The following is a 15,895-nucleotide window of genomic DNA, read 5'->3' on the forward strand; positions in this document are numbered from 1 at the left end:
AGGCTATGCTGTCTCTTATCTGACTGTTCCCTTGACAGTGTCTCTTAGCCCAGTCTCCCAGAGTCTTTCCCACATACCATTATACCTTTGTGTAGACACACACAAACATGCATCTATGGGTTCTTTGTTCTCTGTAAAATTGCATTATATTCTAGGTAATCCCTTCTTTAACCAAACCACCATACATGTAGTGACTTGTGTCTCCAGGATGGGGTGCAATATGAAGTCAAGCAAGTTACTTTCCTCTAAGAAACAAATATATGAGCTGAGTAAGCATTTGGCTAATTTTGAGGCAGATGACATAGTGGATTGGTTTGTTTCTTGCTTCCGAGTTGACATTTACTGTTTTTAGTTTTGTATGTGTATCTATATAGTATATAGATAGAAACTGTTCAGTTTCCCTGCTTCGTTACTACTTTTAGTAATGGACAGAATTTCTTTCTGCTTTGTGTTAATTGGCTGCAATTCTGTACATTTCTAAAAGGATTATATTATAACAAGACTGAAAAAAGCCAACCAGACATATAGTATGATTTGCATGCACTTAATAAAATTAGTATTTTATTTAGTTGTGGAGACAAACTGCTGAAGTAGGAGAAGGCTTATCAAGATGAACTGTTAAATCTTTCTGATGGGTTGTGTTCAGTTCAGTTGGCCATGCATTGCGCAGGCCTCTATCATGCTACGCAAGTAGTGTAATATTGTCTGAAATACGTGTTATATAATACGTAACCCAGTGAGCCATTTTAAAACAGCAAGGGGAGATAAATTGCTAGGAATTCTTTATTTTTCTTCCCAGCATTTTTCCCGCAGGTACAGGGCCCGCTTTTTTCAGATCAACCAAATCTTGTTCCATTTGGTTGTGGCAGGAATTGACTGGCTTGTCGACGGAGCCTGATGTCATGGGCTTAGAGAGTGTGACTGGCCCAAAGTGACCCAACCGGCTTTCATGCCTAAGGTGGGAATAGCACTCACGGTCTCCTGGTTTCTAGCCTGGAATCTTAACCACTAGATGAAACTGGCTCTCTAATAAATTGCTAGGAATTTATGCTGGAAAAGGTAAAGGATAGAAGGAAGGAAAGATTATTCAGCATTCCTTTGTTATTTTTCCATATTTGAAGTGGCTTTTTAAGTTTAGGTTTGAACTCTCTTACCACCTGAATAACATGTAGTTTAGGTTTGTATTGGATTATTAGAAAGTGATATTTGAATGATTTGTTAAATAGATTTTGATGCCCTTTAGCAACTGGTTTTCCATAGTTTCTGAGTGCCCTGCTGTTCAAGGGAATAGGTGTGTAAATGGAAAAAAGAGGACAAGAAATGTGTAGCTGGCTTAATCTGCTTTATTTCATGAATGTAAGAATAAATTTCCTTATTCTTGATTGCACCTTGTCCAGCATTTTTGTGCCAGCTTTCTCTCCCACTCTTTTTTGTTACTGCAGCATGAATTCATTTTACTATGAATATAATCCATTGTTGGTTATAAGGGAAGAGAGTTTTATTTGGACAGTTTTATGGAGTCAGATCCTTGTCTTTCTTTTTTTTTAAATAATATTTTTATTAGAGTTAAAAGCTAAAGCAGAATTAGAAAAGATATACAAACAAAAAAGAAGAAAGAGAACAAGAGAAAGAAAAAGAAAAAAAGAAAAAAGACATAAAAAGTGACCCCTCTCTTTCCAAACAAGTATAATTATTTACAGTAACTTAACCATCTTCTCTAATATTACAGAAATAAAAAAAACCCCTCTTCTTCCCATTTCTCATCATTAAACAATAACCAAATTATAGAAAGATTCATCAATCATACTCAGCAAAAGCATTGAAAGTACCAGCAGTAGTAACCTATATGTTTTAAGCTTAGACAAATAAATCTATTTTGCATTTTGACTTATAACTTTCTCTAATAAGACATAAAGGATTTATCCCCATAGGTATAAAGAATATCAATAATAGTAACATATATATTTTGAACTCGATCCAGTAGGCCCCTTTTACATTCTGACCCCTAACTTTCTCTAACAACTAGAAGGTAAAAGATTTATCCCCATATGAAAAAAATCTTTACATTGTTTTGCAATCCTGATTAAAAAAAAAAAATTCAAATAACAACAACCCCAAATCAAAATTTATACAATTTAACCCTGGTCAAATAAGTCCACTATGAACTCCTTTTCTTCTTCTTAAGAGGCTTAATCTTCAGTTGCTTCTTCAGATAGTCCCACATAGTGATTTCTTATCATTTACTCCCTGTCTGTTTTCAGTAGCAACCTCAGAGATTTAGTAGTTCCCTTCTGTGGATCTAAAATAAGATAACTCTCCAAATCACTCTTCTGATTTATAATTAGGATATCCCTTTTAATTGTTAAAAGATCAGCCAGCATAGTTTGTATATCCATTACAACTTCTTTCTCCATGTCACTCTTGGAGTCAAATATTTTAAAATCCATTTTCAAATCCACATCTTTTTCCATATCTTCCATATCTCTTTTATAGTCTGGCACTTCTTTACAGTCCACTTTAAAATCCCTATTCAAATCATCCTTAGCTTCTGTTTTATCTTTTCTTCTTCTGTAACCTGTTAGATCCAATTTTAAAAGTAAGTCCTGAACACATTGTTGCCAAACAGATTTAAATTCTTCTATAGTAAAACAACATTCCTCCATTATGTTAGGAAGTATCTTTTCCTTTAATTGCTCTCTGGTTCCCTCTAGTTAATTTTCAAAACCCAGCCTTATCTTTTGTTTATTTTCAGAGCCACAACTTTCCCACAACAAGTTTTCTTACAGTAAATTCCAAAATCATCTGCTGTATTTTCATAAAATTTAAAACAGTCCATTAAAAAACTATTCCATTTGGCCCCTTAACTGTCCACAGCCAACATTCTTAACTTCCTATCGCTGTTTTCCAAAAGTTAAATTTTTTATTTTTAATCTTTAAACTTACTTAAATTGTCTTTCTCCCACTGTACAGCAACTTGCCTTTTAGAAGGTTTTTAATTTCCAAGTTTGCTAATAAGTATTTTCCAATGTTAATTAAAAGAGGAAGTGGTGGCATACAAATTTAAGAAATAAATAAATCAAATCTAGTGCCTCTTTAGAGGCTCTGAACTGTGGCTTGGGTTTGATGTTTCCCATGACTCCCAGAGCGCTCAACCTGCTGGAGATCGCTAAATTGTGATCTCTTCACAGGGAATCTCTGTAAGGAGTCCTTGTGGGTAATCTGGTCATCTCCTTTGTCCGGAGATGGTTCTGAAGAGCTGGACTTTCCTCTGGCTCTTCTTAACTGCTGTGGTTGTCAGCTCTGCAAAAATGGAACTGTCTTCAATCCACCATTACTTCCCCATAAGTCAGATATTTATCTTTCTTGTAGTAAAAAATATATCTTTTCTTTTTTTTCTTTTTAGCAAATTCTACATGCATTTTAGCTGTCTACTTTATCACAGTTCTTGGGTTTCAGGTGTATAGTGAATTATAGTTCAAGAATGAATTTTATGGACATTGGAGTTAGCATTCCAACCTGTGGGATGAAAGTGTTAAACTGGTGTTCTTTAGAAAATTACTTTTCCTCTTTTGGTATTTATGCCAAATAGAGTTTTTTTTTCTTTTTAATGGGTTATATATTTCTATACAACTTTGTATATCTGTACAAGGAAGTACTACATTTAAATCTGTTTCAGTTTTTGGTACAATCTAGTTATTACTTATGTGCAAAATGAAATAACTGGCATTCTTGAGCTTATGATCAATCCTATGTGTAACAGGAAGAAAAGCAAAAGATCAGTTCTTCTCTACATTTATTGAACCTGTGGATTCCTACGTGGTAGTCCTGTTCAGAGTGACGTGGATCTTTTTAGGGAATACTGAATGAGACCAAATGTCTTCCAACTTGTTGGATGAGTTTGTAGGTTTCTCTGCAGGTAAAATTGCTCATACCATTTTTGTTTGGACACCAGTTGGGTAGAATGCGCTATGTGAGCACAGCAGCATCTGGTACTACAATCTGGGTTTCTTTTGAGCTTGTAAAGCATGAAGAACTGAATAGGGTTTTATTTAGTATGTGGACTCTGCCAGCTGCAGGCTAGTGAGAATAACGGGCACTTGCCACCAAATTTTTCACTGTGGATGTTTGTAAGTAAAGGACTTAGTGCTACGTTGATAATCCGCTGGAGAAAGATTTTGTTACGTGTATCATACTTCCTGACTAGCAAATAAAGAGGTCATCTTCTGTTAGGTTCATATTCTATATCAAATAGACAATTTTAAAACACAATTTTAATTGTTTTAAGCAGTGACTTCTATTGAAGAGAACCTAAAAAGCATATGTGTCTTTGGTATGGATGACATACATTCTTTTACATAACTTTTTAGAAATAATACTGCTTTGTATACTAACCAGATACAAAACAGCTGCATATACAGTTTTCCCCTTGAGTTTTACCACCATATTCTTTCAGTGGCGTGACTGAAATATTTCTGCCTTTGTTTGAATAAGTCAAGATATGTGCTTGATGAGCACATGTGGGTGCTCTGTTCTCATGATTCTTTCCTCTCTTTTGCCATGCTGTGAAGTCAGACAATCTTTAGTTAATTATATTTGGTTTAGGTTCTTAGCTTGTGCTGAATGTAGCATCTGTAGCTTTTTTGTTGAGGCCCTGTGGGGAAAGATACTTAAATAAAGACTAAAATCAGCTTTCGAAAATCTGCAAATCCAAGACTCTTAAATTCTTTACAGTACTTACTAAAGCAAAGCATGATTGTCCAATTGCAAAAAAAAAAAAAGAAAAGTGAATTTTGGTAGCCAGCTTCATCAACACTCTATTATATATTTTTTGCTCAGGAAGTGATGGTTTATATCTTCTGCTTCCATAAAGGGCATTTTGCTTTCATAAGAACTTGCTCGTCTCTTTTTGTCTCTCATGTTGTCCATACTGTGGCATTTAACCCAATTATTTCTCCCCCTTTTATTTCTCTTGCCAGCTTACTATGATACTGAGAGTGAAATTTCTCTCTTTATTCCTGGGGAAGAGAAGATTGTCATTTCTCTTGTACTAGAACTCTTGGTTTCTTGAAGTCTATTCCCATTAAAAAATTTTTTTAAAAGACTTAAAATGAAATAAACTAAATAAAGATCAAGTCTGTTCTTTCATTAATCAATTTTACTATACTCTTGGAATCTTGGGGATTACATTAAAACTAATCTGTATCAAATCCACTCATTTATTGTCTTATGACAAGTTGATTTCTTTTTCCAGGTAATTTATCATATTTGTATCAATTGGCTTATTGTACTGCAGGGTGGTTTTTCTTCTAAACTCATATTTCATTTTGCAATGGCACATTTTTATATCTTGAGTCAATATGTAGTACTAAGACATGTGATCTGTATCTTAGAATCATTGAGTTAGAAGAGAACATTTCAGCTTTCAAGTTCAACCTCACACTCAGTAATCCAAATCCCTGATATATAGCTGTCATGCCTCTTGCTAAGTCTTTCCCTTAGGAAAGAGGAGAATTCAGGAGAGTGGCAATTTTCTTATTGTGACCTAGTAGTTTCTGACAAGATTAGGACTTTGAAGTTCCATCTCCATTTAATCACTAAATTCAGTACATAATCTTGGACCTGTCAGATGCTTTCATTCCAGTGTAACTTCTCCAAAATGTTAAGAGGGTGAAATGGAGGGAGATATTTATTTGTTTGTTTGTTTGTTTGGAATATGAATGGGATAAAAAACTCAATGGGTTGTATGCCATCATTGACAAGAATTCAGTAAATTATATGGCATTATGCTCAAGTCAGCCATGTTCAAGCTACATGCTGGCTGTTGTGAAATCTCCCTGTGGTGAACCTAAGCAAGTTGATAGAGGACTTCATATGTAATACATTTAAATAATGATGAGCATGAAAGAACCCAGCAGAGTGCTGCTAAAGTCCATTTCAAAGGCTTGCTTAGTTGACATATTGTTAGTATAGGCAGATTTGTAAGCAAGAAACAATTTTTAATATATGTGTTTAAGTTCTTTTCATAGTGGTCATGTACCTAGTATAGCTGATTTATTTTTAAACTACCATGCTTGGGTGAAATTAAAACACACACACACACACACACACATATTGCAAAGAGGTAGTTTGCTTTCTCTTTCTAGACAGATATTGAATGATCTACACCTTCAGGTAACACTGTAGGAAAAAATCTTAATGCAGCACTGTGTGCATATGTTATCTGTTATCAGTAAAGCTGTCATTTAACTGCAACTACATTTACTCCCCTAAACAGGATTCCAAGAATCTAAAAATAAAATTTTGATTAGAAATTTTAAGAATAAAATTTCTGATACAACTTCCATATCTCCAGGGGTTGTAGAAGGTGACCTAGCTGCTGTTGAAGCTTACAAGTCATCAGGAGGAGATATTGCACGCCAGCTTACTGCAGATGAAGTACGCTTGTTAAATCGTCCGTCTGCTTTTGATGTGGGATACACGCTAGTTCACCTTGCAATACGTTTTCAAAGACAAGATATGTTAGCAGTTCTGCTTACAGAGGTGAGTTTTCATGACTGCTGATTAGTTAACTTGTTGGACTAAATGAATCTGGGTGCTGGTGATACTTCAGAATGTGCTGCTTAAAAAATTAGAGTAACAACACAGTTTTGTTTGATTAGTCTAAATCTGTTAGTGATTTTGAAAACCATTCGGGTAAGATCTTTGCCACAATTTATCTTCCATTTATTTTGTAATATAGTTAATTTTCTGAATCAGAAAAAGTGTTGATCCTTTATGACTAATTCACTGTAGATTTTTTTCTACATGGAGCTAGAAGAAGTGCAAATCTCTAGAGAAGTGCAAATTCTTTGCAAGGGGAGAAGAAAGGGAAAAAATGAAGCAAAGTGGCTAAGCATGCACATGAATACAGCCAAGAGCTGCTTTTGAAGCAGCAGCATGAGTCTAAAAAGAGGTGCTTTGTATGTGCTTTTCCATGTTTTGAATGAAGACTCTCTCAAAGGATTTCTTCAGACCTTGTAATAACGTTATAGAAAATAAATTCTGTGTGACATAGCCCTCAGTACTGTGCCATGTTGGGAACTTTGGGAATCAGAAATATTTCTCAAGTGTCTTAATATTGGGCATGTGTTAGAAGTGAATTCATGTGTTAACAGCCTTGTTTTCTGCCCATAATGGCTAAGATGCTATTCTTATTTACTATCCGAAGGAATGCTATCAGCTAGTTTATAGTTACTAGTAACTCTGTTTTGAATTGATTGGAGTAGGGGCACCACATATTTATTATATTTATAATTTATGTATGTACATATATTTATGTATGTATGTATTACAATGGGGGACTCTGGGCGGCTCACAACAGATTAAAACAATAAATAAATATACAATTAAAACCTATAACAATACACATTCCTAAAAATAAAAGGGAAAAATATTTTGCCTTTCCTACAAGAGTTCATGGATATATACATATTTGGGCCAAGGAAGCATGACACAAATCATGTAGTGATTTGATCTGAACTTGGGTCTTTCTAGTGTAATCCGACATTTAATCACTGTTTAGCATTGTCTCTCAAAGTAGCATTTAGGCCATTAATGAAGTATCAAACTTTCATTATCTCATAGAATGCAGTGGTGGTTCTCAAACTTTTGCACTGTTGTGACTTCCAAAACAAATTAATTTGTGGGACTACCACCACCAAATGAATGAACAAATGATTTCATTGATGTTAGGGCTGGGTAGAAATACATAAATCACTTCTAATAATTAAATTTTAATCTATTTATCACAGAGGTTTTCAAACTTCATGATGCAACAATTTCCTTCTATGGGCTTGTGTAGTCAAAAAGGAGAAAGCTCAGATAAAGTGTTGACAGTGCTCCCATTTTGCCTGTGCAAGCCTGGTCAGTTTTTAAAAAAACTGAATCCCCCCCTCCCCCAATGCTCATGACCCACCTCTGGATTGCAGAAGAGCTTGCATTGGTTTCTTCATTTATCTCCAGTAATCATGTGAGTTACGTTTAACAGAAGCTTAAACTAGTATATGATAAGCTAGCAATCTTCATACCAGAGTAGGAATTTGAATATAAATGTGCCTGTCTCATACTCAGCATTTCAAATAATGAATCATGTTGATTCTTTTTTGGTTCTGAGTTGACCGAAAAATGTCTTTAGGAAAAGAAATCTCATGTATATTTTTGTATATGTAATACTTTTATCTTTTAAAGCAAATAAAGTAATTAAATGTTGTCTTACAGGTGTCCCAACATGCAGCTAAGTGCATTCCTGCCATGGTGTGCCCAGAGCTTACTGAACAAATCCGGCGTGAAATTGCTGCATCTCTTCATCAGCGGAAGGGAGATTTTGCTTGCTATTTCCTAACTGACCTTGTTACATTTACATTACCTGCTGGTAATTATGAGATGCTATTAATTTATACTTTAACTGGTTTAAAGAGTATATAAAAACACCAACCTCTGACTTTTTCTGTTGGTGTAATTGTAGAACTTTAATTTCTCAAAAATCTTTATAATCATTAAGCTTTTCTTACATGTGGAGACACAAAAAAAGTTAAATAATACCATATTCATTATAGAATTATGGATTTCTATTAAAATTTTTAGACTTGTTTGGTGATATTTTAATATTGGATTCAAATTATTATTAAATATATTATGCAAGTGCTACAGTCTGTTTCAAGTTCTGATACCTGCTGGAGATTATAATATCTAAAATATCTATGCTTTTTGTTATTGGCTGATGAATACTACTGCTGCTTGCAAGAGGATTATTGTGACTGCATAAGTGCAGGTATTGATTTTCTCTTAGAGGTTACACAGTTGTGACTGAAATGGATGGGACATTAGAATAGGGAACTATTTGGGAACTATATGATTTACATAGTGAGCTAGATGTGGTTTGGATATGCAAATAACATCCTGAAAGGAAGTAGAGTTTATTCTGTCCAATGATGAATGATTATAGCTATAAGCACTGTGACGTATATGTGTTTTCTCCTCTGTCACCATCACTTTTCCAGTATGCTATGGTTTTTAGGTCCAAAATGGCAGATTTGTCACATTTGCACCATTTTTTGCTGCATTTTCACTGCAGCCACACAAAATTTGTAACGCAGTGGGAGTCTGAAAGAACAAGATGAGTGCAATATATTTCTGTCCTTCCTGGGAGATGTCGCAAAGAAGTAGCATGTAGTTCTTATGCAGATCCCTGTAAAAATTACAGGGAAACAATACATGTTGGACAGTTTCTATTTCCCCAGAGTCACATGGGCAGGTTCATTAGTGGGGTTTGGGTGAATCTGCCCTGTAATAAAGTCGACCGGAGCACATTGTGCCTAGCTCTAAAAAACTTCTTCCATAACCTTGGGAAGGTTAAGATGTATAAATAGCTTGCAAATTGCCATGTGTGCCTTTTGCTATCAGGACTCTACTGTTCCAGGATAGGTGCTAACTTCAGTTTGGCATTCAATATCATTCAACCTTTGAAGGGCTGACTTCTTTGCTTAGTCAAAACTGGATGATAGAAGCAAATCTATGTGATTATTACTGTTATTTGTAAGCCTCTTTCATAACTATTTTAGTTAAAATGTTTTACATTTGCTTTTACAGCACTTCCAAAGAAGTCTGAAAGCATACATGGTGTATACAGTGTGTATAAACTGTTTCATATAGAATATTTTTTCACCCATTCATTTTACTGTCTCTTGTTGTTTTACCACATATACTTCTTAAGTAACCTATTCCCAGTGCATTCAACTTTTATGTTTTTCCTGACATACTCAACTTTCACTTCTATATAACAAAGTGAGTAGAAGCACACTCTTACACACACCCATTCATTTTACTTTGATTAGTATTCACAGCAGGCCACATACTACCCACTATCTTTCTCCCAGCATTTGCATGTATTAGATTTCTCCACCCATTTCCCCACCTTCACTAAATGTTCTGCTGATGTATTTAAATTCTACTTGCTTTGATTTTTTTTCTATTTATGTATAATTTGCAAGTGTTCATTCAGTTTCTCCTGTCAAATGCACGTACATTAACTTTGAAATCCATACTACTTGTTGCATCGTAAAATCTAATATTCTCTGCAAAGTGTTTAGATTCTCAGCCAGTGCCACAGCACTGTCTGCATATAAAAGTATGCCCACATTCATGTTCCAAACCATTATACTTCTAACCACCATATACTCATTTCTTATATATTTATCCATAAATGCATTAAACACAAATGGACCATCACACATCCTTTTCCACATTTCAGTTTCATCTCAAATAATTTCATTTTTATTCTTAACTCTGTTCACACTGCTCAATGTGCTTTTCAGCCTCTTCCAAAATAAATATTTCTGTCAAAATCAGTCTCCATTTTCTCTGCCTTTTAAATTTTAACTATACTTTGTTCTCTTTGACTATATTCTTTTCAACTACCTTTTTCTATCTGTTCACATTACATAATACCTCTCTCACCCACATTTTTCCTGCCATCATTCTTCTGTATACACTTTTTCCTCATTCACAACCTGTTTCTCTTCATTCTTACCAAGTTTCCTTTTTTAAACTTCTCGTTTGTTTAACTGTACACATTTCTTTGGCATATTCTAATTTAATTGTTTTCACTCTGTTGCAAGTAGCTTCCAGATCATTTTTCTGTATACCCACTATCCATTTATTTTGTTGGAAGATTAATACAGGTAATCCTTGCTTAACAATGATAATTGGGACCAGAATTTCCATCGCTGAGTGATGCAGTCATAAAATACAATGTCATGTGACCTTGTGCTGTTTAGTGAGAGCAGTTCTGGCAGTCTCTAGTTACCATCATTAAGCAAGGACCCCATGTGATTGCAACTTCCGACTTCCTGCCAGCCTCCCTTGCTTGTAGAAAACTGGCAGGGAGGGTAGCAAATCACGATCACGTGGCTGCGGAGGTGCTGCCACAGCTGGAACTTCAAGGACTGGTCATAATTACCACTTGTTCAGTGCCGTCACACTGAGGACCACTTGTATTTTCCATGCAGGATTTTCTTTCCAGCTTTCCTTCTGCTTTTGCTTTCTTTTCTTCCATGCCCATTTTCCCCATAATCACCTCTTGACATTGGGAAGTAATGGATTGTCCCACTTTTAGATCTTATATCAACCTTGTGTCCTTAAATAGTTCTTTCAGTCTTTCATTGCAAAACAAATCAATCATTTTCTTAAATGTACTCCTTTATCATGTGTACCCATCAATAGATTTATGATTAAACCATATATTCAAAACAAACCGATCTCTTTTTAAATCACCATTCTCATTTATTTTTCACTTTCCAAATGACCCAGTCATTTTTTTTTCTGTATTCCTCCCTTGTTCCCCTGATCTATTAAGGTCACCTAAGATAATAGTTCTTTCCTAGGATCACATTCAGAATGTTGCGCAGGTTTTTTTTTTTTTAAAACTAATTCCTTATTCCATTATCACATTCACTGCACATGCAACTATCACCATTCTGTGAATTTACACTTTCATTGCTTGTATGTAGATGATAGCAGATAATATTTTCTCACACATTTTTTAGTCCTTTCATCCATATATGAAATATACCTTCATTTCCCTGCATGTGTTCATCAATTCTGCAAGATTAGATCACCCTCACTGAGATCTACTCCTTTCTCTTAGTTCCACAAAGATTCATTAAATCATACTCTTACCATTTAGTCCATTTGTGTTTCAAGTCACTATCGGCATTCATACAACAGTGTTTAGTAAGATAAAAAACAGTAGACTAGGCTATCAGTCTTACTCAAATTCATGTCACTTGCAGCATTCCTTGATTGTGGTAGGGACACAATTCCAGTCAATTCTCAGTCACTGAAGATGAACCTGTCAGGAAAAGGTTAACTTGACCTTTTTTAGATGGAAAGCAGGGCTTAGTGTTCCATCTATGGAAGAAACCCCTCCTCATTAGTCTTAGTTCTGCCCAGATTTTCCTCTGGGCTCAGTATTGACAGGGTTGAGCAAAAAAAAAAGAAAAGAAAAAAAAAGAAGTTACCAGCCATAGCTTTACCCCTGTTCTGTGCAGCATGGTAAGGACACATTATTAGTCAGTGTGGGTTTATTTTGGCCAGTTTGCTGCAAGTGCAACCAGAACCCAAAATATTTCAATTTTGAGGCAGACCAAAAAAGGCAGACATTGTGTTGCTTACAATGAAAGAATTAAAAAGAAAACAACATATATCACTAAGAAAAGGGAATACAACCAACTGAAAGATCAACTCCATAACACAAAAAGAACAGAAGGATACCAAAAAACCAAAGAGGCTTAACCACCATCCTAAATGGGGGTGGCTGGTGCCTTGAAGACACTCCCCGAGTCTAATAACTCCTAGTTAACATTTTTTTGGAAGATATTTATTATTTATATAGGAAGTCTTCTTGTAATTTATTTTAATTAATATTTATTCTATTTTAATTAATATTTATTCTTTTTACTGTAAGCCACCCGGAGTCACTCTGCAGTGAGATAGGCAGTGACAAATTTGAAATATAAATAAATAAACATCTCAGACTATCTGTGGGACCACTTCTCTCCCATTGTTTCAGCTCAGCTCACCAGATCTGCAGAGTGGGTGTGCTGTAGGTCCCCTCTAATAAACAATGTCATCTTTTTGGACCCAAGGGTCATACCTTCTCTGTGGTAGCTCCTGCTCTGTGGAACAGCAATCCCCAGACATCTGGATGCCCCCAACCCTGTTAGTCTTTCACAAAGCTCTGAAGCCCTGGCTGTTTCCCCAGGCATTTGGGCCAGGAGATTAGGAAAGCTGATTTAGTTTTCACAACTGAGATGTATTGTTTTACCTTGGGCATCATGAGTTTTTGGCTGTAGATGTTTGGCTGTAGACTGTTGTGAGATGGGTGGTCATATAAATCATTTAAATAAACAAACCCACAGGATGCCAGGCTTTCTAAACTAATGATTACTTTGCAAGCTAATATCCTTTTGCCTGAATCTCAATCCCTGAAGTAAATACAGGGTACTGACAGCTCAAGATATTACATAAGGCAACAGTTTGGAAAATATGTCTGCATAATTAAATATATAGAAATATATTCCCTCCCTCATGCATCCTCTTCTACCAGTTGTTTCTCACATCCTGCTCTCCACTGAAGTTCCAGTGTTATTGTCTGTTATTCCGTGTAGATTGGCATGAGGAGAACCGCTTTCATTTGGAACCTTTGTTCAGGCACTCCATAGCAAGCTCACTCTCATGGAGCTTAATTTTTTTCCAGTTTAACATAGCCGAAATGGGCATTTTAATTGCAACCTGTTCTATTACTATAGCAAGCATTTGATTTCCTTGCTTTTAGATTATTTGTAAAAAGTAATTTCATCAATATATACTCATTATGTTTGAGTTATCATATATTTTTGTTGCAAAAGAGTTTTTGGAAGGGGCTTTGAAAGCAGAATACCTCTTGTCTCCAATTCTCCAATTGTACTTAATTTGTTCTGATTCATTGGAGTGTGTAATGCAAAACAATTTGGCTGTACTACTAAGTGAAAATAATTATTTTTGGTGCATCTTTTTTGCTAAGTGGGGTAAGCCAGGAAAGGGAGCAAGAATAATGTTACTTGAATTAATAAGATAGAAGCCTTTGCTACTGAGTGTCTTAATAGAATTTTCAAGTCTACTTTCCTAAACTCATTTTGTCTAGAAGCTCTAATTAAGAGGATTGTATTATGTATTATGTTTTCTGCACAAATATTTTATTATTTTGTGGGAGACATACAGACTAAATTATTTTATTCTGATCAAATACCTGTGTACATAGGGTGTCTAACTTATATAATTGAAATGGAGAATATGTTTACTATTCAATAAATAACATTATTACAGGTAGAACAAATGATAAAGTTTGGGATCATTTTAAAATGCGTAACTATCATAATTGCAGCTTAAACTTTAAGGTATTATAATTTTCAGTTTTAACAAATAACATTTGTACATTGATGCATACTAGCATCCTGGATTGTCAAATTCAGTAATACAGTATGTTGTACAGTAAATATGTAGCCTGAGTAGATTTAGTAAGAAATATTTTAAGTCTATAGATATAATTTTTTAGGTTTTGGAATTTGCATTCTGAAAGGAGTAATGAAGGTACTATCTCTCTATAACAGCAGTACACAGTCTTTTTCAAGTTGCATTCTAAAATGTAAGCAGGGTCAGTAGAAAATCTAGATTTAATTTAATTTAACTTAAATTATATGTAAGTAAAATTTAAATTAAATATCATTATTACTACCCATATATTTTACATTTTTCCTGGGTCATATTAAAATATATTATTTGGAGGTAATTTTAGGAGGGATCTGGGTGCTTCACCCAGGGCTCTACACCTCTGAAGCCTTATGTTCTGCAACTTTGCTTTACATTCTAGTCATTGTTGGGTTCATTACTTGTATTATTTGGTGTTAGTTCACAATAAAAGCTTATATATGTATTGGTGCCTTAGGTATCACATGATGAGCTTAGATATGACAAAAAAAGAGCTACATGAGGAACTAAGGATGCATGGATAATGCTGGGTAAGCCTGTTCTGAAGAGTGTTCATATTGTATGAAACAGTTTGTAAAGTAGAGAAAGTTGTACATTTAAGCCATCAGATGTGTAATGGTTAAATGTTTTCCTTTGCAGATATTGAAGATTTGCCACCAACAGTCCAAGAGAAACTATTCGATGAAGTACTTGATAGGGATGTTCAAAAAGGTAAATATGTTGTATAATATATAGTTTACACAGTATGCTAATATTAATTTAACTGTGCTTGAGAAGTTAATTGGGGAAAACCTTTTGCCTGAGGTCTATGGAATATTGATTAAAAGAAGAATAGAACCATTAAAGAACACCAGGGAAGAACTAAATATAATATACAAATTGCATATATATGTGTATGTGACAGAAATAGATTAATGCTGCTTTCTTTGATGTATTATCTGAAGGTGTATTTGTATAGGTGGCAGTATAACTCACTAAATTTACCCAAAATGTCTGAGGGATTCATAGTTCTGTGAAAGGGACAGGTAGAAAAAAAATGGTTGGTTGTACATATTAAGAATTATGTGTATGTTATTGACAAAAACATAGAAAATGTACTAATTTGGAGGCAATTCCTTTTTATACAGTACTGGAATTGGCTCATACCTTTATAGTTTGACAAGTATATCATGGTTGTACTTTGGTTATTAATTAAAAATGATTTAATCATGTAAAAGTTTAATGGAATTGATATGTTTGTTCCTTCTCCTGTTATCTAAGAAAGAACTAGTTGGTTAGTTAGCTATAGATACCCAGAATAGTGATAGGTAAAATTATCATTGCCCTCTTTGAAAATTGAGAAGACCATTCTAATGTCTCTCCAACAAAACTGCTCAGCAAAACTAGGTAAGACGGTTTCTGGATAGGCTTACAATTTTGTTTTCTTTTGTTTTCATTTCTTGGAGTAGTAGGCTAGATTTTGGAATAAACAGGCTGATTGGCAAATATCAGGGAATGTAAAATAAAGCAAATGCAAGAATACATAGTGCAAAATAATGAGCAAGTGGGAACCATTCATTTAGTTGGCAATTGATTCCCCCCCCCCAATAATTTCTGCTATTTGAAATGACCTTAGTATAGAATAAGAATTTTGAGGTAAGCTGTTAAAATTTTATTGGAGTTTCCATAGTTTATTTAGAATAATGCTTTCATCAAATATCCTTAAAAGCATGTAATACAAGGCATCTTAATTAATATGTTAAGTGAAAGTAGATGTATTGACCCAGAGAAAAAGAATCTAAATTCCATATTGAAGGAATATCTTTATTAGGCCAACTCAAAATTTCTGAAT

General features: G+C 34.6%; 1 protein-coding gene across 3 annotated transcripts in view; it reads left to right on the forward strand.

Annotated features, from left to right (window-relative positions):
• The window catches only part of ZRANB1 (zinc finger RANBP2-type containing 1), a 56,745-nt gene that overhangs the window by 26,678 nt on the left and 14,172 nt on the right, over window positions 1-15,895 (forward strand). For all 3 annotated transcript variants that reach the window (XM_007431020.4, XM_025168436.2, XM_088131979.1), the window contains 3 exons: window positions 6,353-6,540; window positions 8,257-8,410; window positions 14,704-14,775. In XM_007431020.4, coding sequence (XP_007431082.1) covers window positions 6,353-6,540; window positions 8,257-8,410; window positions 14,704-14,775 — 414 coding nt within the window. The remainder of the gene's footprint in view (window positions 1-6,352; window positions 6,541-8,256; window positions 8,411-14,703; window positions 14,776-15,895) is intronic.

The sequence above is a fragment of the Python bivittatus genome, unplaced genomic scaffold (genome assembly GCF_059951505.1).
Source record: "Python bivittatus isolate LINGU-HERP-01145 unplaced genomic scaffold, Pbiv_v1 ctg000980_np1212, whole genome shotgun sequence".
Classification (NCBI taxonomy): Eukaryota; Metazoa; Chordata; class Lepidosauria; order Squamata; family Pythonidae; genus Python; species Python bivittatus.